Below are 21,791 nucleotides of genomic sequence, written 5' to 3'. Positions count from 1 at the left end.
GGAAGTGTGTCTGGTTCTCGTCTTTCTGCCCTAGAAGAGGCAGAGGCTGTGAGTCAGCTTCTCCCCATGCCCAGACCCAGCGGATTCCAGGTCAAAGCAAGTTCAGGCCAGCTGCTATTCTGGAAAGTCCTGGTCCAGAGGGCAGACGGGACAGGCACCCAGGCACGAGCCCAAGAAATGAGACAGTTTTGACCTAGCCTTTCTCTTTGGCCAGGAGCCAGGTCCTCAGCTGGAGTCATGGCAGCAGCAGCCGATGGAGCATCCACAGTTACTCCCAGGTCAGAAGCTGAAGGATGCCCGTCAGAGAAGGTCCTCAGCCCTACCCCGCCTGACCTGACAGCAGCCGATGGAGCATCCGCAGTTACTCCCAGGTCGGAAGCTGAAGGATGCCCGTCAGAGAAGGTCCTCAGCCCTACTCCACCTGACCTGACAGCAGCCGATGGAGCGTCCTCAGTTACTCCCAGGTCGGAAGCTGAAGGATGCCCATCAGAGAAGGTCCTCAGCCCTACCCCGCCTGGCCTGACAGATCTACCTGAGAAGGTGACCCAGCCTGCCCTCCCACCTCAAAACTGGCACCAGGAGAAGCCCAGGAAGAGTAGCCGGGTTCTCAAGGAGCTGGGCGTGAGTGTCCATTTCCTACAGTGCAGTACTGGGGTGGGGGTGGTAATGCAGGGAGGCCTGAGGATGGAGGGGGATTGAGACAGTGCTGAACACTTATTCTAAGATTTAAAAATCCATGGAGGGATGGGAGAGGCAGTCTACATTCACGTGACACTGGCTCGGTGTGGCTCATAGAAGCCTCAGTAGAAGAAGCTTCCTCCCCTTCCCCTCTCTTTCCCATCCCCCCCCCCCAGCCCCCAGAGACACTGCCATGGCCACAGGTGGTGGGACAGGTACGTGACTCCCACCTGCCTTCCCAAGAAGCAGTCCTTCCTTGCAGGCCCACCAGGATCCTTAGAAGGCAGGAAGTGAGCTCTGTGCAGCGCGCTGGTCCAGGAGCTCAACGACTTCCGTTAGGGCCGGTTCCCTGACAGCGGCTCTCTGTCCCCTGCCCCTGTCTTGCCCAGGCCATCCATGTGGTCATCGCTCTGGTGTACCTGTTCATTGGAGGTTATCTGGTGGCTGCTGTCCAGAACCTTCACCTGGTGGTCCAGAAGTGTTGGTATCCTTTCTGGGGGGCTGCCTCTGTGAGTAGATGTCAAAATGTGGGCCGGCTTTGGGGATGCGCAGGCAGGCCCAGAGAACCTGGCTTTTGGGAGGGGGTGCAGGGTGGGGCAGAGTGAGTGAATAGCAGTGAGGCCACCTGAGCCCCTGCCCAGCCTCCTAGCTCCATGTCCACTCTCTCAGTCACCCTGGAAACAGCTTCTTCCCAGGGGCTCCTGCAAGCCTGCAGCCCAAGAGAGCAGCCCCCAGGCTCTCAGTGTGCGTGTGCGCTAAGTTGCTTCAGTCGTGTCTGACTCTTTGCTACCCCATGGACTGTAGCCTGCCAGGCTCCTCTGTCCATGAGGTTCTCCAGGCAAGAATACTGGAGTAGGTTGCCATTTCCTCCTCCAGGGGATCTTCCTGACCCAGGGATTGAACCCAGGTCTCCCTCATTGCAGGCAGATGCTTTACTGCTGAGCCACCAGGGAAGATCTTGGTACCCTCCTCTAATTACCAAGCGCATCTAGCACAGAGGAGGGTGAATGTAAGCTGGGGCAGCCGCACCTTCCCCAGGCTTCCTCGGAGGCCTTTGGATCTGGCCACACATCCCTGGTGCCAAGAATCTCTGTCAGGGCCAATCTGCAGGGCACAATCCTGTTGGCCAGGGTGGGAGGAGAGAGGAGACCACTGCCCACGCCTTCCCTGGAGGCTCCCCAGGGCATCCTCTTCCATCCCGGGTCACAGTGAAGTCCTGCTTCCACACCCAGTACCAGCTCCCAGAAACCCTCCTGGACACGTGTCCTGGCCCCTCACCTGCTGCCACTTCAGTCTTTTGACCCCACAGCTCCCACTTGAGCTTTCTGCGCACAGTGGAGAAACTACTGTCCCCACATGCGTGCCTACCCATCCCTGTGCTCCCAGTGATGGGTGCATAGTAGGCACTCAGCACACATATGAAAGAATAATCACAGAAAAATACCAGAGACCCTGGAACCAAGAGCTAATATCCTCCAAACTGTAGGATCCAGGAAGGGAGCAAGGCTTGGAGTGGAAGCCATAGTTCAGTTGCTTGCAGAGGGGTGGTCTGGGCTGCTACACTGGGGAAGCAGGAGAGAAGAGTAGCTTGGCTGGAGTGGGCCTGGGATGGACCGTGTAGGGGCAGGTGAGCTCCCTTTGTTGGAGGAATGATGTTCCCTATCCCACCAGCCCCCACAAGTTGTCTTTTTTTAAGATCATAGTGGGAAGGGAATTTGTGGGTTTCAAGGAACCCCAGCCTCTCCCTTAAGACTGTTTCAAATCTGTTCCACAGTTTCTTATTTCTGGGATCTTGGCAATAACAATGGAGTCGTTTCAGAAAAATTATCTGGTAAGCTGGAGGGTTAAGACTCTTCTCTCCCATCCCAAGGCTGGGCTAATGTCACCTAGGGCATCGTGTGTAGTAGGGATTCCAGAGGCAGTTTGCCAGGATTTGCCAGAAGCAGGTACAAGCCTTCTGGATGGCACAGAGGGTCCAAGCAGAAAAGCCCCTATCGTGGAGGTCTGTCTCTCACCCCGACTCCCTGCGTTCTCTCCACCTGCTGCCTTTCCTCCACCCCGGCTCTGGCCACCATCCCATCAGGCCAGGCCTGGAGGTTTCATCCAGCCTGTTCACCCAGCAGCCTGGCTGACTATTCTGGCAATCACCCCTCAGCTCCCCTGTGCCCTCAGCTTACCTCCCATGTCAGCAATTCTGAGAGTCCTGAAAGCCAAGTCACAGCTGGGAGTCCACCAACCTCTCACCTCTAAAGCCCAGCCAGACACCTGTTCTGTGCTATTTTCTGCCAGAGTACCTTACCCTCTCCCCACTGGGCATTCTCTCCCGGCTTTGACTTTCCTTCTGATCATTCTTCAAGGCTCAGCTTACATGTCTCCTCTTCCAGGTAGTTTTCCTGATCTGCCATGGCTGGCTTCTGTGTCCCCACTGCTCCTTAGACCTCCTGTCTCCCTCTCCCATGCACTAAGCTTGGGCAGCAGGTGTCTAAGCATCTTTCTAGCCTGGGATGGCCGCGGGAAGCAGAGTGGGCACCCTCACAAGCCTGAGTGGACGGAGGTGGATGGAGGATGGAAGGACCATCCCACCAATCCTGTGTCGTGGCCTCAGCCCACCCTCCACCCCCAAGCCCTGGCTGGGTCCACACTCATAGCCCCCCAGCCTGGGCTGGGCGGTGGCTGCCCTCTTCCCTCTCAGGGATCACATCAGAAGGGTATAGTGCCATTTACCCAGAGCAGAGGCAGGAGATGCTTGGCAAAGCCCTGGCTCTTCCTCCTGGGCTGGGCCCCTTGCAGAACCAGAAGCGTCCCCATTTCCTACACCTGAGCCTAGGGAAATACCTACCGCAGAGAAATCCATTCCAGCACAAGGGCTTGGAGGAGCCTTATGTTCATACTCTTTCCCTGTTACAGGGGTTTGCATTTGGCAAGAGGCTCATGGAATGATGCACAAATAACCCAAGATAAGGATGAACAGAGTCACTTCAGGGCCCATGGCGGGTGAGGGAGGAGGCAGACCTGAGTGAGAGAGGATAAGGGACTTTCAGGGCTCGTCGTGTCCTTCCCTGTGGAGGATGGGGGCACTTGGATGCCTGAGAAAGTGAAAGTGAAAGTCGCTTAGACATGTCATGTCTAATTCTTGGCGACCCCGTGGACTATACAGTCCAAGGAATTCTCCGGGCCAGAATACTGGAGAGGGTAGCTGTTCCCTTTTCTAGGGGATCTTCTCAACCCAGGGATAGAACCCAGGTCTCCCGCATTGCAAGCATCAGTTGGCATATCTGATGCCAAGATGACTGGAAACCTAGGGACCCAGTGGCAGTCCTTATTAGTTGGCATATCTGATGCCAAGATGACTGGAAACCTAGGGACCCAGTGGCAGTCCTTTGGTTCTCGTGATCCCAACCAAGAGAACAATGGTACCCAATCTTTTTTTCCACAGACTGGGGGCAGGGTGGGGAGGTTTCACAATGATTCAAAAACATTACATTTATCTCACACTTTATTGCTATGACTACATCAGCTCTATCTCAGATCATCAGGCATTAGAACTCAGAGCTTGGGGACCCCACCATAGAAGATGAGGGCTGGTGGGAGCCTCCTCGGGTGGTCGGCTGGCTCAGAAAGCCATGTTGGCATGAGGAGCCTCTGGCCCAGAGATGGGCAGCGTTTTCCTGAGGTCCCAGGGTGAGCTACTGGCTGGTCGGGGAAGACAACTTAGACCCCGTCTGTAGCCTTTGGACAATGATTGTTATTTCTTCTTTGCTTATAGAAGGTGTGCCTGGTAGCAAACTCCATCAGCTTCCTCTGCGTGCTGGCTGGCCTCTTTGTCATTGTCAAGGACCTCTTTCTGGAGACTCCATTTGAGTTCCCCATCTGGAAACCGTACCCCAATGATACTGTGAGTGTCCAGCCCCCAAGGGTCCTCTGACTCCCAGGAAGGCCTGCCTTGGGCTTGGCTCAGAGGAAGTTTCTAGCTCTCAGAAAATCTCATCTGGAGCCCAGCATGGGTGGCCAGCCCATCCCCCCACGCCAAGGTACAGAGATGATATTGGCCTTCTTGCTGGTCAGCATCAAGGAGCTGGACAGAGCCTGGACTCACGGCTCCCACTTTAATCATTAAGGAAACTGAAGCCCAGAGAGGGGGAGGGGCCTGCCTGAGGTCAAGTAGCAAGTTGGCAGCAAATTCAGTACCATAATCTAGGACTGCTGATTCCTTGTTCAAGGCTCTTTGAATAGCATAGCCCCAGTGACCCCAATAACTCTGAACCTCACAGCAGCCTTGCAGAGCTGGCCGAGTTCGCTTTGTTACCCCCATTTTATGGAGGTGAACACTGAGGTCCAGAGAAGCTAAACTAGCAGATCAAGACCACACAGCAAGGCAGGGGTGCAGCGAGGACTCAGCGGGGTCTAGACCTCAAGCTCAGTGCTCTTTTAGCCACAGCCTCCCCTGAACCAGGAGAAGGGCATGACGACCCATCACAGCATTCTTGCCTGGATAATCCCATGGACAGAGGAGCCTGGTGGGCTACAGTCCACAGGGTTGCAAAGAGTCAGACACGATTGAAGCAACTTAGCACGCAGGCACGCACTCCTGAAGCAGAAGGTGGGCCAGCTGTTCCATGTGGGTGGCTGCTGGCCTCAAGGTCAGTTTCCAAGTGTTCTGACCATGGTGGTTCACTATTCCTTATTGCCCTCCACCGTGCTCACACAGGTTGAGCACACACATGGACACCTGTGCACAGACACACACATGCACACGTTCCCTACCGGATGCTCGTGGCCCCAAGAGATATCCCAGCTGTATGGTGATCCTCAGCCCAGTTCTTCCCCTCCCCTGCTGTAAGCGATGCTGCTTCTCCCTGAGCTTAGATATCCCCATCTAAGTGGGATTGGATAAGATGATGCTGAAGACCACCTGCCATTCTACCAGGGGCCCATGAGAAAACCCCAGTCTTCAAACACTATGCACCAAGGACCCATGGGTGCCTGGTACTGCACATAGAGCAGAGCCACACCCTGCCTACTGGGCACACCTGGGAGCTGAAATCCCACTGTCCTTGCTGGCAGGTCTGACTGCTGCCCGTGCCCAGGTGATGGGTGCAGACACCCAGTGGAGGCTCACCTGCCTTTCCCTCCCCTCTCTCCCTCGCAGGTCCACATCCAGAGGCTAGTGCTGGCCCTGCTCTGTGTCACCTGTGTGGAGGTCTTCCTGCCGGGGCTCATGGCCATCATGGCATACAGGGAGACCCGCCTGTCTGCAGAGGTGAGGGCCTCCAGGAGATGGGGAACGAGGCTATGGAGGGCAAAGAGAGGGGAGCATCAGGCAGAGGGGTGTTGCCCAGTCAGCTGGACCACACACAGAGGCAGCCCACAGTCTAGTAGGGGAGACAAGGCACAGGATGGAAGAGGGCGCCAATTCAAGGTGAAAAATGTGGGGCCACCGGGGAGGAAAGGCCACGGAGGCTCAGACCGACAGGCCCCAGTGCTCCCAGCTCTCAAGCCCTTGGAGACCTTATGGGGGAGATCTGTGGAGACAGGCAGGATCTGGACCAGCAGGTGGGATGGAGAGGGACCCGTAGTAGAGGGAAAAGCAGGGGCAATGGCTCGGAGACCCGCCAGGGAAGGCTGGTGGAACCATAGTATGTTGTGGGCTGTGGCTGTGGTGGGAGCCAGTGAAGGGGGGATCACAGGGACTGAGCGCTTCAGGGATACCAAGTACCCTCTCTGCTAAGCATGTGAGAGAAACACGACTTGTTTAACATAATCTTGTCAACTGCCCTTTGAAGTGGGAACTGACCTTCCCCCCATTCTACAGATAAGTAAACCAAAACTTAGAGAGGCCACGTCACTTTCCAAGGTCAAACACCTGTAAGGAAATCCAGGACTCAGTCCGAGGCATGTTTCACCCAGATCCAAGCCCTCGAGTACTTGTGAAGCTGAAAGAATGGCAGGCTGGGACCAAAAAGATCTAGAAATAAAAGACTAGTCTCTCCCCACCCCAGAAGTGATATCCTAGACGCATTTCTTTGAAGGGAAAAAAAAGTTCACACTATAATCTTAACTGTAGAACACTGAAAAAAAAAAAAAAAGGAAAATGTATGGTCTAAATTCCCCATAATTCTGCAAGGTTAACACTTCAATTGTTTTTATGTTAAGGTCATGATGTTCTGAGTTTTTACGTAGCACTGACATGACTTTACATTTGAGTTTTACTCACACCAAGCAAATAAGTTGTCTCAGTCACCGCCTGGCTATCTGGCAGGAAGTCTTCTTGTTAAGGCATCAGAGAGCTAGAAGGGGTCTTGTTTGTGTCAGTTTCCCCACCTTCATGGGAACTTGAGGCTCCAACAAGTGAGCCATCGGGAAGGGCTTTGTTGATCACCACATGCTCCTCATATTTGAGCATCAGGGACAGTGGCTTCTCTCTTTGGCAGGAGGATGACCTGCCTCTTGTCCCCGACTCACCACTGGAGCTCAAGGAGCAGTCAATGATGCCTCCACCATCCTACGAGGACGTCACTCAAGGCGACCTGCAGGACGAGCAGGAGAGGAGGTGAAGAGGCCTTAGGATCCCTACACTGTCCAAATTCACCCCATGTCCCTGGCTAATATGAACTGGTTTCAAGGGGCAGTTACCAGGAAGGGGCAGACAGTGTCATTGCTAGAAATGTCTGCCCCATGCTGGTAGCCGAGCCAAGGACCCAGCCCAGCCCCTCAGCCCAGAAGGAATCTCCAGGCCCCCACCTGCTGTAACGTTTCCGCTGGACCAGAGCACAGCCGGGAACTGCCCACCTACCCGGTCAGCCCCAAGAGTGGCCCTCTGGGCCAGCAGCCCCCCGGCACACTCTTCACCAGTCTGCTTCCCTCAGTCAGTGATGGGTGCACCAGGAGCCTGTCCACATGGGGCTGAGAGTGGAGCCAGAGAAGGTCCCTGAGAACCCAAGGAGGCACCGTCTTCCCTCAACTCATCCTACCGAGAGGTCTCTGCAAGAACTTGGGCATCTGAATCCCTGGATTCCGGGGGGGTGGGGGTGGGGTGGGCAGCAGCAGAGGCATTGAGTCAGACACAAAATGACCAACTCTTCCCACCAAACCGTCAATGTGTCTTCCTGCCCCTCCCTCTCCCCACCCCAGCTTCAGTGTCTCCATCTGTACAGTAAGGTGGTGGGCAGGTGAGATGATCAGCGGGAAAGCTCTGAGATCAGAAACAGGTTTAGAACCCCAGCTGTGACATCCGAGGTTGTCATGAAGTTTCAGCCTCAAAACTCTGCACCTACTTGGGCTGAGTGAATGACGTAGAGGGTGGGAAGAGAGCGACTTTTCTCATTTCCCAAATTTCAGTCATCCAGAAACAGTCTTCATGAGTTTGCTTTATTGTACTGTATTCCGTTTGTTTCCTTAAATTGCCTTTTTTCTCACATACAATAAAGTTAGCCAGGTACTTTGTATCTGCAACAAACAAGAAGTCAGTATCTTTCCATAAAAAGAAGCCAACCACAAAAATCATGTCAGCACGGTGAAAAACAACAATAACAGCCACTTGCTGCCCCACCTCTGTGATCTCACCTGCTTCCCTTTGCCTCTTGCCCACTAATACCGCCGCCTGGCTTCCTGGTGGTCTCTCACACATCTCTGGCACACCCCTGCCTCTGAGCCATGCCTTTGCCCTTCCTCCACCTGGACGCTCTCCACATGGATTTGCAGAGCTCGCTCTTCGAATCCTTACTGGGCTATGACTCTGGGCCATTGATGATATCATCTAATCCTCCCATCAATCTACGATGTAGGTTCTGTTGCCATCCCCATTTCATGCAGGATCGGAGAAGTTAAGCAGGTTGTCCAAAGGCAACCAGCTATACATTTGCAGCAACACGGATTAGAGATTATCCTATTAAGTGAAGTAAGTCAAAAAGAGAAAGACGAATACCATATGCTATCGCTTATACGTGGAATCTAAAATACTACACAAATGAACCTGTCTACGAGCCAGAGACAGACTCAAAGACGTAGAGAACAGACTGTGGTTTCCAAGGGAGAGGTGAGTGGGGGAAGGATGGAGTGGGAATTTGGGATTAGAGACGTAAACTATTACATAGAGGATGGATAAACAATACTCCATAGCATAGGGACTGTATTCAATATCCTGTGAAAAACCACAATGGAAAAGCATATAAAAGAATATATATGTGTATAACCGAGTCACTTTGCTATACAGCAGAAATTAGCACTGCATTGTGAATCATCTATACTTCAATTAAATTTTTAAAAAATAAACCAAGTGGCAGAGATGGGATTTGGACACAGACAATCTGGCTCCAAACTGAAGGGCTGCCTTCTGACATTGCCCTAACACAGCTCTAGCATGGCCCCTGCTCCCGGGGACCTGCACTTTCACTGGTCAGATGAGACCTGCAGGAGTGGGCAGCTACAATTTCTGGCTACACAGCAAAGTCAGCCTTCGCAGCTCGTGGGAGCCCTCTCCTCCCAGACAGACCATTTCCCAAGTGGTTGTAGCCCAGGCTTTCGGTTGCCTGGAATAGGACCCTCTGTGCAGTCTTATAAAACTCCTGTGTACATGGATGCGCTCAGATCACTTGCCCTTGCACCAAATATTCCTAGGGTTTGAAGTTCTTCAAATTCTCCTATCTGCTTTGTCACCTCCCCTGTTGCTGCTTATGGTTGTCACCTCTGGTTTCAGTCACCGACTTACCTTTTTTCTCCTCTTCTGACCTGCAGCTTCTGCAGGTTGCAGTTTGCTTTAGGACAGAAAGTGAAGTATTGATAAGTCACTGGACTCCATGGAAGCACCACAGACAGCCAAGAGCCATGCAAATATTTGAGACAAATGTGGTCTTTGAGAAGCACGCCAAACAAGCCCTGGTGGCTCAGACAGTAAAGAATCTTTTTACAATGAGGGAGACTGAGGCTTCAATCCCTGGATCGGGAAGATCACCTGGAGAAGAGAATGGCTACCCACTGCAGTATTCTTGCCTGAAGAATCCCATGGACAGAGGAGCCTGGCAGGCTATGGTCCACAGGGTTGCAAAGAGTTGGACATGACTGAGCAACTAACAATGAAAAGATGAGAGAAAAGGTGTGACGGGCAGCATGGCTGTCTGGAGATGTGGGAGCAAATTCCAGCCCTGCTCACCACGTGGTTCTCCACAGCCCCGCTCACCCTCTTTCCTGGGAGCCTAACAGCAGGAACAAGGCCGACCACTAACTGCAGACAATCCCCACCCTAATTTTTCCCCAAACCTATGGTCTCCTGTCTATAGGGTAACTGCCAATGCTAACCCCCCGCCTCCTGGAGAACTGGAGAAACCACAAAGTCATGCTCCTCCTCCTTCCCCACACTCCCACCTTGCATCCCTGTCCTCAAGGCAGGTGATGGAGGCAGGGCAGCCTCGCATTCATTCATTCCCTCCTTCCACAGGTAAAGACTACACTTCACCTGCTCCACCTCTGGAGAGGGGGGAGGACCACCCCCAGCGACCCCTTACACAGTCCTCAAGCTCTTTGAGATTAGGTTCTGGTGGGGGAGACAGGCAGTAATCAAACAATCCACACCAATAGACACCTAACTGCTGGAAGGGAAACCGAGAGGGTTTAGGAAGAATGTAATGGGGACCTGATGTGAAACACGGGACAGGCAGAGACAAGGACGGGGTGCGGCTCAGCCTTTTCTCTGGAGGTTGTATTAATCGAGGACTGAAGACTGCCCAGTGCTGACAAGGGGAAGGGCATTTCCAGATATAGGTTTGTGCTGCCTCAGCCTTCACCCCTCACCTTCGCCTCCCCATCACCTCCAGAGGGCTGCCATCACTCCCTCCCTGCTCCCTTCCTAGCATCCTGCTGCCCTGAATTCATCCAGTAGCAAACTGCCTGCTCAGTGCCAAACAAAACAGAGCCAGTGGGAGATACACATTGAGATTTGTTGCAGAGAATTGGCTCCTGGGGTTGTGGGGCTGGACGGACAGTCAGGAAGGACATGCTGGATCTTCTGGGCTTGGATCTGCCATGCATGGGGGAGTTTCTTCTTCATCAGGGAATCCTCAGTTCCACTCTTTAATCCTTTCAACTGAATGGATCAGATCCCACCCAGGTTATCCAGGAAAATCTCCCTTACCTAATAGCTGACTGTGGATTCAATCACAGCTACACAATACCTTCACAGCCACACGCAGATTAGTGTTTGATTGAACACTAGCCTCATAACACTTCAGTTCAGTTCAGTCGCTCAGTCGTGTCCGACTCTTTGCTACCCCATGAATCACAGCACGCCAGGCCTCCCTGTTCATCACCATCTCGCAGAGTTCACTCAGACTCATGTCCATCAAGTCCATGATGCCATCCAGCCATCTCATCCTCGGTCATACCTTTCTCCTACTGCCCCCAATCCCTCCCAGCATCAGAGTCTTTTCCAATGAGTCAACTCTTCGCATGAGGTGGCCAAAGTATTGGAGTTTCAGCTTCAGCATCATTCCCTCCAAAGAAATCCCAGGGTTGATCTCCTTCAGAATAGACTGGTTGGATCTCCTTGCAGTCCAAGGGACTCTCAAGAGTTTCCTCCAACACCACAGTTCAAAAGTATCAATTCTTCGGCGCTCAGCCTTCTTCATAGTCTAACTCTCACATCCATACATGACCACAGGAAAAACCATAGCCTTGACTAGACGGGCCTTAGTCGGCAAAGTAATGTCTCTGCTTTTGAATATGCTATCTAGGTTGGTCATAACCTTTCTTCCAAGGAGTAAGCGTCTCTTAATTTCATGGCTACAGTCACCATCTGCGGTGATTTTGGAGCCCCAAAAATAAAGTCTGACACAGTTTCCACTGTGTCCCCATCTATTTCCCATGAAGTGATGGGACCGGATGCCATGATCTTCGTTTTCTGAATGTTGAGCTTTAAGCCAACTTTTTCACTCTCCTCTTTCACTTTCATCAGGAGGCTTTTTAGCTTCTCTTCACTTTCTGCCATAAGGGTGGTGTCATCTGCATATCTGAGGTTATTGATATTTCTCCCGGCAATCTTGATTCCAGCTTGTGTTTCTTTCAGTCCAGCGCTTCTCATGATGTACTCTGCATATAAGTTAAATAAGCAGGGTGACAATATACAGCCTTGACAGACTCCTTTTCCTATTTGGAACCAGTCTGTTGTTCCATGTCCAGTTCTAACTGTTGCTTCCTGACCTGCATACAGATTTCTCAGGAGGCAGGCTAGGTGGTCTGGTATTCCCATCTCATTCAGAATTTTCCACAGTTTATTGTGATCCACACAGTCAAAGGCTTTGGCATAGTCAATAAAGCAGAAATAGATGTTTTTCTGGAACTCTCTTGCTTTTTCCATGATCCAGCGAATGTTGGCAATTTGATCTCTGGTTCCTCTGCCTTTTCTAAAACCAGCTTGAACATCAGGGAGTTCACAGTTCACGTATTGCTGAAGCCTGGCTTGGAGAATTTTGAGCATTACTTTACTAGCATGTGAGATGAGTGCAATTGTGCAGCAGTTTGAACATTCTTTGGTGTTGCCTTTCTTTGGGATTGGAATGAAAACTGACCTTTTCCAGTCCTGTGGCCACTGCTGAGTTTTCCAAACTTGCTGGCATATTGAGTGCAGCACTTTTACAGCATCATCTTTCAGGATTTGAAATAGCTCAGCTGGAATTCCATCACCTCCACTAGCTTTGTTCGTAGTGATGCTTTCTAAGGCCCACTTGACTTCACATTCGAGGATGTCTGGCTCTAGATGAGTGATCACACCATCGTGATTATCTGGGTCATGAAGATCTTTTTTGTACAGTTCTTCCGTGTATTCTTGCCACCTCTTCTTAATATCTTCTGCTTCTGTTAGGTCCATACCATTTCTGTCCTTTATCGAGCCCATCTTTGCATGAAATGTTCCCTTGGTGTCTCTAATTTTCTTGAAGAGATCTCTAGTCTTTCCCATTCTGTTGTTTTCCTCTATTTCTTTGCATTGATCGCTGAAGAAGGCTTTCTTATTTCTTCTTGCTATTCTTTGGAACTCTGCATTCAGATGCTTATATCTTTCCTTTTCTCCTTTGCTTTTTGCCTCTCTCCTTTTCACAGCTATTTGTAAGGCCTCCCCAGACAGCCATTTTGCTTTTTTGCATTTCTTTTCCATGGGGATGGTCTTGATCCCTGTCTCCTGTACAATGTCATAAACCTCATTCCATAGTTCATCAGGCACTCTATCTATCAGATCTAGGCCCTTAAATCTATTTCTCACTTCCACTGTATAATCATAAGGGATTTGATTTAGGTCATACCTGAATGGTCTAGCGGTTTTCCCTACTTTCTTCAATTTCAGTCTGAATTTGGTAATAAGGAGTTCATGATCTGAGCCACAGTCAGCTCCTGGTCTTGTTTTTGTTGACTGTATAGAGCTTCTCCATCTTTGGCTGCAAAGAATATAATCAATCTGATTTCGATGTTGACCATCTGGTGATGTCCATGTGTAGAGTCTTCTCTTGTGTTCTTGGAAGAGGGTGTTTGCTATGACCAGTGCGTTTTTTTGGCAAAACTCTATTAGTCTTGGCCCTGCTTCATTCCGCATTCCAAGGCCAAATTTGCCTGTTACTCCAGCCTCATAACAGTAGCCTCACCAAACTGACACCTTCTAAGGCTATCCCAGACACACAGACACAAAGAAGTTGCAGAGGGGGTAGACGTAGGATTATCTTTGGCTGGTGCAAAGAGGGATCACCTGCAAACAACCACACGTTAAGGAATTTTATTCTGCTCTAGCAACTAACCTTGAATGAGTGTTTTCACTGCACCAGCCACCATCCTAGTTCTTTCATAAGAAATCCTCACAAAAAATGAGTTTACGGTTGAGGAAACTCAAACACAGAGAGGTTACCTAATTTACTGAAGTCACACAGCAAGGGGGTGGTAGAACCAGAAATCATCCTCAGTCAGATGCCAGACCCTGAACTGATGGCCACTCTGCAGTGTTCCCTCTGTTTGTCAGCTTATTTATGTCAGAGGAGACTGACCAATTTGTTAGCACCATCTCTTAGTCCTCCAGGATCTTATAAGGAAAGGTCTGGGGTTGCCCCAATTTTACAGATCACTGCAGCCTCAAGAGGTTGTGTAATGCAACTCCTAGGTGGCAGAAGTGGGACTCAAGCCTTTGTTTGATTGACTGCCAGGTCCAGCTCCTTCACCTCCTTGAAACAGAGATGGAAAAGCCCTTCTTTAATGACTCTGGGGAGTGAAAAATAAACACAGGACAACATAGTGAAATTAGGACACACAGGGCAGGGTGTGGAGGAAACACAGAGGGGACAGGGCAGCCAGGGCCTGCTGCAGGAGGGCCGGAGAACTTGCTGAGTCTCAGAGTGGGGAATGGTGTCCTGACAGAAGGAAATGGTGTGGGCAAAGCACCGGAGGGAGGGGAGAGGGAATTCCAGCTTCCACATGAAGAAAGTCCCCTTTACAAAGAGGTTAGTGCCCAAAGTCAGCGAGGGTCAGATAAAAGCTTCCTGGGTAGCTCAAATGGTAAAGAATATGCCTGCAATGCAGGAGACCTGGGTTCCATCCCTGAGTCAGTAAGATCCCCTGGAGAAGGGCATGGCAACCCACTCCAGTATTCTTGCCTGAAGAATTCCATGGACAAAGGAAGCCTGGTGAGCTACACTCCATGGAGTCAAAAAAAATGTCAGACACGACTGAGTGACTGACGTGCACAGGGACTGAACGTTTGTGTCCCCACCCAAATTCACATTTGAAACTCTAATCCCCCATGTGATGGTGTTGGAGATGGGGTTTCGATTTCTGGGGGTCCTTAGCTCATGAGGGTGGTGTCCTCATGATGGGATGAGTGCCCTTAGAAGAGACAGGAGAGACCTCGCAACTCCCTCTGTTCTTTATTGGGCAGTCTGCACTGAGTCTTTGTTGGCACACACGGGTTCTTTAGTTGTGGCAAGCAGGCTTATTTTCCCTGAGGCACGTGGAATCTTAGTTCCCAGACTAGAGATTGGACTTGCAGCCCCTGCATTGGAAGGCAGACTCTTAACCAATGGTAAGGTAAGCTAAAGTCGCTCAGTCGTGTCCGACTCTTTGCGACCCCATGGGCTGTAGCCTACCAGGCTCCTCTGTCCATGGGATTTTCCAGGCAATAGTACTGGAGTGGATTGCCATTTCCTTCTCCAGGGGATCTTCCCGACCCAGGGATCGAACCCGGGTCTCCCACATTGTAGACAGACGCTTAACCGTCTGAGCCACTAGGGAAGTCCAATGGACCATCAGGGAAGTCCCATTCTTTCTCTGTTCTTGACTTTGTGAAGATACATTGAGAAGGCAGCCAGCTGCAGACCAGGAAGGGGGCCCTCACCAGAACCTGACATGTTAACAACCTGAAGTCAGATTTCCAGGCTGCAGTAACTGGAGAAATAAATAAATGCTGGTTGAGTCAGCCAGTCTATGGTCCTCTATTACAGCAGCCTGAGCAGGCTAAGACAATCATGTAGGGTCCAAGTCGAGTAGGGACTTGTCCTCAAATGCCATCAATTACCCTGAAGTCCAGGTAAGACAAACCAGAGCAACCAGGCAGCAGTACCTCTACTTCCATCAGGGCTCACTCTGGGGCAGCAGCTTGTGGACAAGGTGATGGGGAAACAGAGCAGCGCCCTGTGGTCCGTGTCCCACGCATTCTCAGGCTGCTTTTTGTCTGTGGACAGCCTTTGTTGTTGGCGTTCAGTCGCTACGTCATGTCGGACTCTTGGCGACCCCACAGACTGCAGCATGCCAGCCTTCCCTGTCCTTCACTGTCTCCTGGAGTTTGCTCAAATTCATGTCCATCATGGATCGCTGCCTTGTCATTGTGAAGGGGCTTGTGTAACTCAATGAAGTTATAAGCCATGCTGTGCAGGGCCACCCAGGATGAACTGGTCATAGTGAAGCATTCTGAGAAAACATGGTCCACCAGAGGAGGGAATGGCAAACCACTCCAGTGTCCTTGCCTCAAGAGCCCGCATGAACAGTATGAAAAGAAAACCTTTAGCCAAAGAATAAGTTTAATCTGAGAAGTGAGAATACGCAGAAACAAAGGAAAACAGTCCAACAAGACTAAATAATAATAGTTGAGTCATTAAGCATAGTCAAGGACCTTTAGTTCCTTCTTAAGGGCTATAGATAATATTCTGAGCGACAACCTGTGAGCTGTCTTATAAATACTAAAACCCCCACCAGGTGGAAGACGTTAACTACATGATAACCAGGTTGTAGCCAAGACATAAACTGCCACAATTCCAAGAGCTGGGTTCAAGGAAATGGGAACAAACAGACCCCGGAAGTGAAGATTAACGGTACTTCTACCCCAAATCCCTGAGAAATTCCTCTGGAGGAGTTCCCAGGAGTTGGACCTTCCCTCTTGTCTGGGAGAACTTGGCTTAGGAGGCTCTGAGGAAGGGGAAGGAAGGGATAAGGAAGCAGGGGGTCCCCTGCCAGCCTGACCCACTGGGGGCCCACTCACCTGCGATTCCAGAGAGCACGCCCCTGGCCCTAGGGGCGCAGCTGGTTTCTGGGGGCAAGAAGGAAGCCTGGGGAAATTTGTCTGTTACACACACATCCCTCCAGGATGGTCTTTGCAGCCGCTAGAGGACCCCACCATTCTTCTCTCCTTTCCAGAATTGCCTCACTGCAACCACAGGACATCTGGTGTCCTCCTCCCCTGACACACAGAGTCCTGTGTCTCCACTCCACTATCTGTTCTTCGGCCTGGAAAGCCCCCAGCCCCAGAGTGCACCCCCCTCATACACCTCTGTGGAGCTCCCTTACCCACACTCCTCTCTCCCATAACACACTGGCTCTCAGAGTGTGCCCCCTCTTTTCAAAATTAACTGATGAATACATGGGTTTTTTTCTGTTATTTTATTTTTATTTATTTTTTCCTCTCTTCGCAGGATCTTAGTTCCCCAACCAGGGATCAAACCTGTGCCCTCTGCAGTTAAAGCATAGATTCTTAACCTTTGGCTGCTGCTGCTGCTGCTAAATCGCTTCAGTCGTGTCCGACTCTGTGTGACCCCATAGACAGCAGCCCACCAGGCTCCACAGTCCCTGGGATTCTCCAGGCAAGAACACTGGAGTGGGTTTCCATTTCCTTCTGGAGCATCAGGGAAATTCCTGCTGTTCATTTTAAGGATTTCAAACTCAGAGCCTTTCAGGGGTCAGGTACACTGTATAAATGAGTGAAGAAAGTGGGTATGAGTCAACATAAATGGCTGCAACTGGAGAGGGCTTCCCCCTTCCAAAGTCATGTAACTTCCAAAAAATTGAAATGAGTACCCTGCTGGTCAGACAAGGCCCGTGAAACAGGAAGGTTCTTCTGAGGGTCACAGATGCCTGTCTTCTCATCTATGTGCATCTTCCCCGCTAGACCACATGCTCCTTCAGCCTGGAGACATCTTTTATTGCTCTGTTTGTAAAATAAACAGAAAGGACAATAGGGTTCAACCAGCAATGGCAACACAACTCTCACCAAATCTCTGCCTTAGTCTGGAAATAAATCGGACGCCCCAGAGGGGAAATTTCCTGGTTGTCCAGTGGCTTAGACTCCATGTTCCCAATGCAGGGGGCCTGGGTGTGATCCCTGGTCAGGGAACTAGATTCCACATGCCTCAACTAACAGTTCACATGCCTCAAGGAAGATCAATGATCCCAATAAATAAATAAATACACCTGATGCGAAGAGTCGACTCATTGGAAAAGACCCTAATGCTTGGGAAAGATCGAAGGCAAAAGGAGAAGAGGGTGGCAGAGGATGAGATGGTTAGATAGTATCACCAACTCAATAGACATGAGTCTGAGCTGACTCTGGGAGATGGTCAGGGACAGGGAAGCCTGGGGTGCTGCAGTCCATGGGGCCTCAAAGAGTCATCGTACATGACTTAGCGACTGAACAACAACTTTTTAAAATCAGTATCAAAAAATTTTAAACGTGTGCCTTCGAGGGTGCAAGGTATTGTTGGGAGCATTACTGAATTTGTAGATTGATGTCTTCACTCTCCTGGAAAGTGTCTTCCCTGGTCATCCTCTGTACTGGCCCCTTCAGAACATTCCAGTCATCTTGCTGGCATCTCTGTTTGCTGGGCAACTCCATCTGAATATGCATGAGGCACTCAAATTGGACATGGAGTAGAATTTTCATTCTTCTCTGCTTCCACTGTAGTGTGAGCCAGAGGGGCGCCCCACTCTATAGCAATGTGCACAGAATTTACAGAAATTAAGAGAGCAGGGGACAGAGTAAAATAGATACATAAACTCAATAAAAGTAAGCTTTGGAGAGCAATGAATGAGGCTGGGAGAGAGGAAATCCAAAAAGTGAGGCTGCTGGACAGCCTGCATCAATGGGTCCCAACAGGAACAGAAGACACACTCAACATAGGTAATGGGAATAGGGTTTAAAGAAAGGACTGTTATAAAGACAAGGACAGGGTTTAGGAAAAGGGATAAAGGTGATATCCTAGGCCATTAATGCTAGGGGGTTGTTGTCCTTAACAGAGGATGTAGCCAATCCTTGTTGACCAGGGAGGGAAGGAGGGAATAAATACCCCAGCTTCACTCTCCCTTCTCCCTGAGATTTCCTTCCAGCATCTCTCATTGGCTGAAACCAACAGGAAGCTGGCCTGAAGGGGGCCTGCTGTTACAGTCATCCTCCTGGGATCCTGGGTGTAGAACAGGAGGGAGACAATGGCAGAGTGATATGGGAGAGGCACACATGGAGACTCTAACACAGCACTGGGATGTTAGCACACTAGTTGCCCCAAATCATCTGCAAATTCTTCCCTTTGCCCTGATGAAGACAGCCTCCCAACTCCTTCTCTGTTTGGTTCTCTCTCGTCATCATGTGCCTGAACAGATCTAACACCAGCCCCTGCCTTAATCCTCCAGCTCCAGCTCAAAGAATCTCAATGCCCCCACTAGAAGGGACCTCAGACATCCCCTGGTCTACTTCCCCCCTCCCCTTTAAGCAGAAGAGGAAACTGAGGCTGAGGGAAATGACCGAGGATTAGAAGGTGATTAGAGAAAGAACAGGGACTAGCCTTCAGGCTGCACACACGCCACTAGAGACCTCTGTGGGTGCACACTGAATGAGAAACACGCCAGTGCTTCTGCAGCCACATCAGTGGCTGGGGAGGCAGGGAAACATAGGCAAGAATCTTAAATGTGTTAGCCACGGAACTTTTTGAAAGTCTTCTGTAGATGAGAAACGTAACGGACAAAACAGATAAAGGTACGTTTATGGCAATAAACGTACCTTAAGACTTCCCTGGTGGCTCAGACAGTAAAGCATCTGCCTACAAAGCGAGAGACCTGGGTTCGATCCCTGGGAAGATCCTCTGGAGAAGGCAATGGCACCCCACTCCAGTACTCTTGCCTGGAAAATCCCATGGATGGAAGAGCCTGGTCGGCTATAGTCCGTGGGGTCGCAAAGAGTCAGACACGACTGAGGGACTTCACCTTACCTTACTTTATGGTAATAAAATATCATCTTTATCTGCTTTGTCCTTTATGTGTCTTGTCTACGGAATACTTTGCTTTTAAAAAGTTCTGCTGCTAAAACACTGAAGATTCTTGCCTATGTATTCCTGCCTCCCCAGGCACCGATGTGGCTACACTGCTTTTCATTTGCTGTGCGCCCACAGATGTCTGTGGTGACGTGTGTGCAGCCTGAGGGCTAGTTCTGGTTCTTTCACAGGGGCTTCCTTGGTGGTTTAGAGGGTAAAGAGTCTGCCTGAATGCAGGAGACCTAGGTTTGACCCCTGGGTTGGGACGATCCCCTGGAGAAGGGAATGGCTACCCACTCTAGTATTCTGGCCTGGGGAATTTCATGGACAGAGGAGCCTAGCAGGCTACAGTCCACAGGGTCACAAAGAGTCAGACACAATCAAGTGACTAACAGGGTGAAAAGAGCTGGCTTAAAACTAAATATTAAAAAAAAAAAAAAAAACCCCAAAAACCTAAGATCATGGCATCCAGTCCCATTCAGTTCAGTTCAGTCGTTCAGTCATGTCGGACTCTCTGTGACCCCATGAATTGCAGCACGCCAGGCCTCCCCGTCCATCACCAACTCCCAGAGTTCACTCAAACTCATGTCCATCGAGTCAGTGATACCTTCCCAGCTATCTCATCCTCTGTCGTCTCCTTCTCTTCCTGCCCCCAGTCCCTCCCAGCATCAGAGTCTTTTCCAATGAGTCAACACCTCGCATGAGGTGGCCAAAGTACTGGAGTTTCAGCTTTAGCATCATTCTTTCCAAAGAACACCCAGGACTGATTTCCTTTAGAATGTAGTGGTTGGATCTCCTTGCAGTCCAAGGGACTCTCAAGAGTCTTCTCCAACACCACAGTTCAAAAGCATCAATTCTTCAGTCCCATTATCTCATGGCAAATAGAGGAGGGAAAGGTGGAAGTAGTGATAGATTTCCTCTCCTTGGGCTGCCTAATTCTGAAGCCCAGTCTTCTAATTCCAAAGGCCAGGCTCCTGGCCACTTAGAGAAGATACACTGGGAGGCTCTTGCACATCCAGGGATGATGTAGGAGGAGTCCAGGACACAGGGTACTCCTACCTCTTAGCAGACCTCCCAAGGGAAGCTGCAGGCTCCACTGAAGTCCTATTTCTGCCAAAGAGGTGGAGGCTAGTTCTTGTTTTAAATATCCACACCACAAATCATCCAACAAAACAGACCCAAAGTTCTTTCACTGTCTCCGGGAGATGGTGAGGGACAGGGAGGCCTGGTATGCTGCAGTCCATAGGGTCACAGAGTCAGACAGGACTTGGTAACTGAACAACAATGAAAGTTCCTCCAGCTCTCCTGTTTTGTGTCCTAAAAGCACACCTGCGTGTGTGAATGAGTGTGTTTGATGTCAGGAACTTCTGATGGGTCCAAGGATTTGATGATGTCATTGATAGAGTCAAGGACACCATGTGCCAGCGCCAACTGTGTGCCCAGCCCCATCGCAGGTCTTTACACCCGTATCTTAGTCTATCCTCTAAATACAGAGGTTGCTGACACAGGTGCTGGTCTTTCCCTCACTTCACACGAGAAGGAACTAAGGCTTGGAGAGGTAAAGTGACAGCCCTCACCCCCGACCCGGAACACACAGCTGAGTAATGAGACCACCAGACTCCAGAGCCAGCTCATCTAACGCTCAGGTGTATACCAGCTCTGGTACTTGCAAGCTGTGTGGCCTTCAGTGATTCCCTTAGCCTCTCTGTTTCTCTAAACTTGAGAAGTAGTTCATTTCACAGGATTGTCAAGAAGACTGCATAAAAACTGCTAAAAGAGTGAATGCATCCATGCTTGAAAGAATAAACTGGGGGAAAATATAAGCTATAATTATTTTGTAGTCTACGAGGAGCTATGTGAATGTTAGCTATGAGCAGACAGCTGGACGTATTGCTGGGTACATACACTGGTGCCCGGTGTGATGAACTCAGCAGACATCATTCACTCCACACACTCAGTGAGCATCCATCTAGCCCTTCACTAGTTCACTGATGACCCATTGATCATCTCCTATGTGCCCAATACTATGATAAACTGAGAAGAGCAACAGATATGTCTTTAAGTCAGTGGTTTTCAAACTTGAATGTGCATCAGAATCACCTAGAGGGGTTGTTAAAACATAGATTGTCTGGCCCCATTTCCAAAATGTCTAATTTAGCAGGGAAGGGGTGGGACCTCATAATTTACAATTCTAACAAATTCCCAGGTGATGCTGCTGTGGTCTCCAGGGACCACACTTGGAGAAATATTGCTTTAAATCAGCAAATATTAACTGAGTGTCTATTAGTGTGTCTACTAGTGTTTAAGAACTGGGCTTTATGTATGTTATATCTTTTGATACAGTGTCTCTGTACTATTGTATCTGTGCAAGCTAGCTAATGGAGGATTGACACCAAACCTCCCTACAACTCCCAGAATGGCCAGGAATGCAAGCCTCCGGGTGAACGTTCTCCCACCACACTTGGGATCTTTTTACACCTACTCCGGCAGAATGAAATCCACAAGAGAAAGCACTCCATAGGAGCCCTCCATCCCACCATGACCGCCATGTGTGAATGCACAGGTTGTACACTGTACAACTCA

General features: G+C 50.2%; 1 protein-coding gene across 1 annotated transcript; it reads left to right on the top strand.

The window, feature by feature from the left end:
• The first annotated feature begins 237 nt into the window (after nt 1-237).
• Nucleotides 238-7,289, top strand: MS4A10 (membrane spanning 4-domains A10). The gene is given in 6 exon segments (XM_068977327.1): nt 238-621; nt 1,068-1,187; nt 2,453-2,509; nt 4,445-4,573; nt 5,828-5,938; nt 7,110-7,289. Coding segments are annotated over 6 exon segments (981 nt in total).
• The last annotated feature ends 14,502 nt before the right edge of the window (nt 7,290-21,791 follow it).

The sequence above is a fragment of the Capricornis sumatraensis genome, chromosome 8 (assembly GCF_032405125.1).
Source record: "Capricornis sumatraensis isolate serow.1 chromosome 8, serow.2, whole genome shotgun sequence".
Lineage (NCBI taxonomy): Eukaryota > Metazoa > Chordata > Mammalia > Artiodactyla > Bovidae > Capricornis > Capricornis sumatraensis.
Note: the sequence above shows the minus strand (reverse complement) of the source record. Positions and strands in the feature narration are given on the sequence as shown.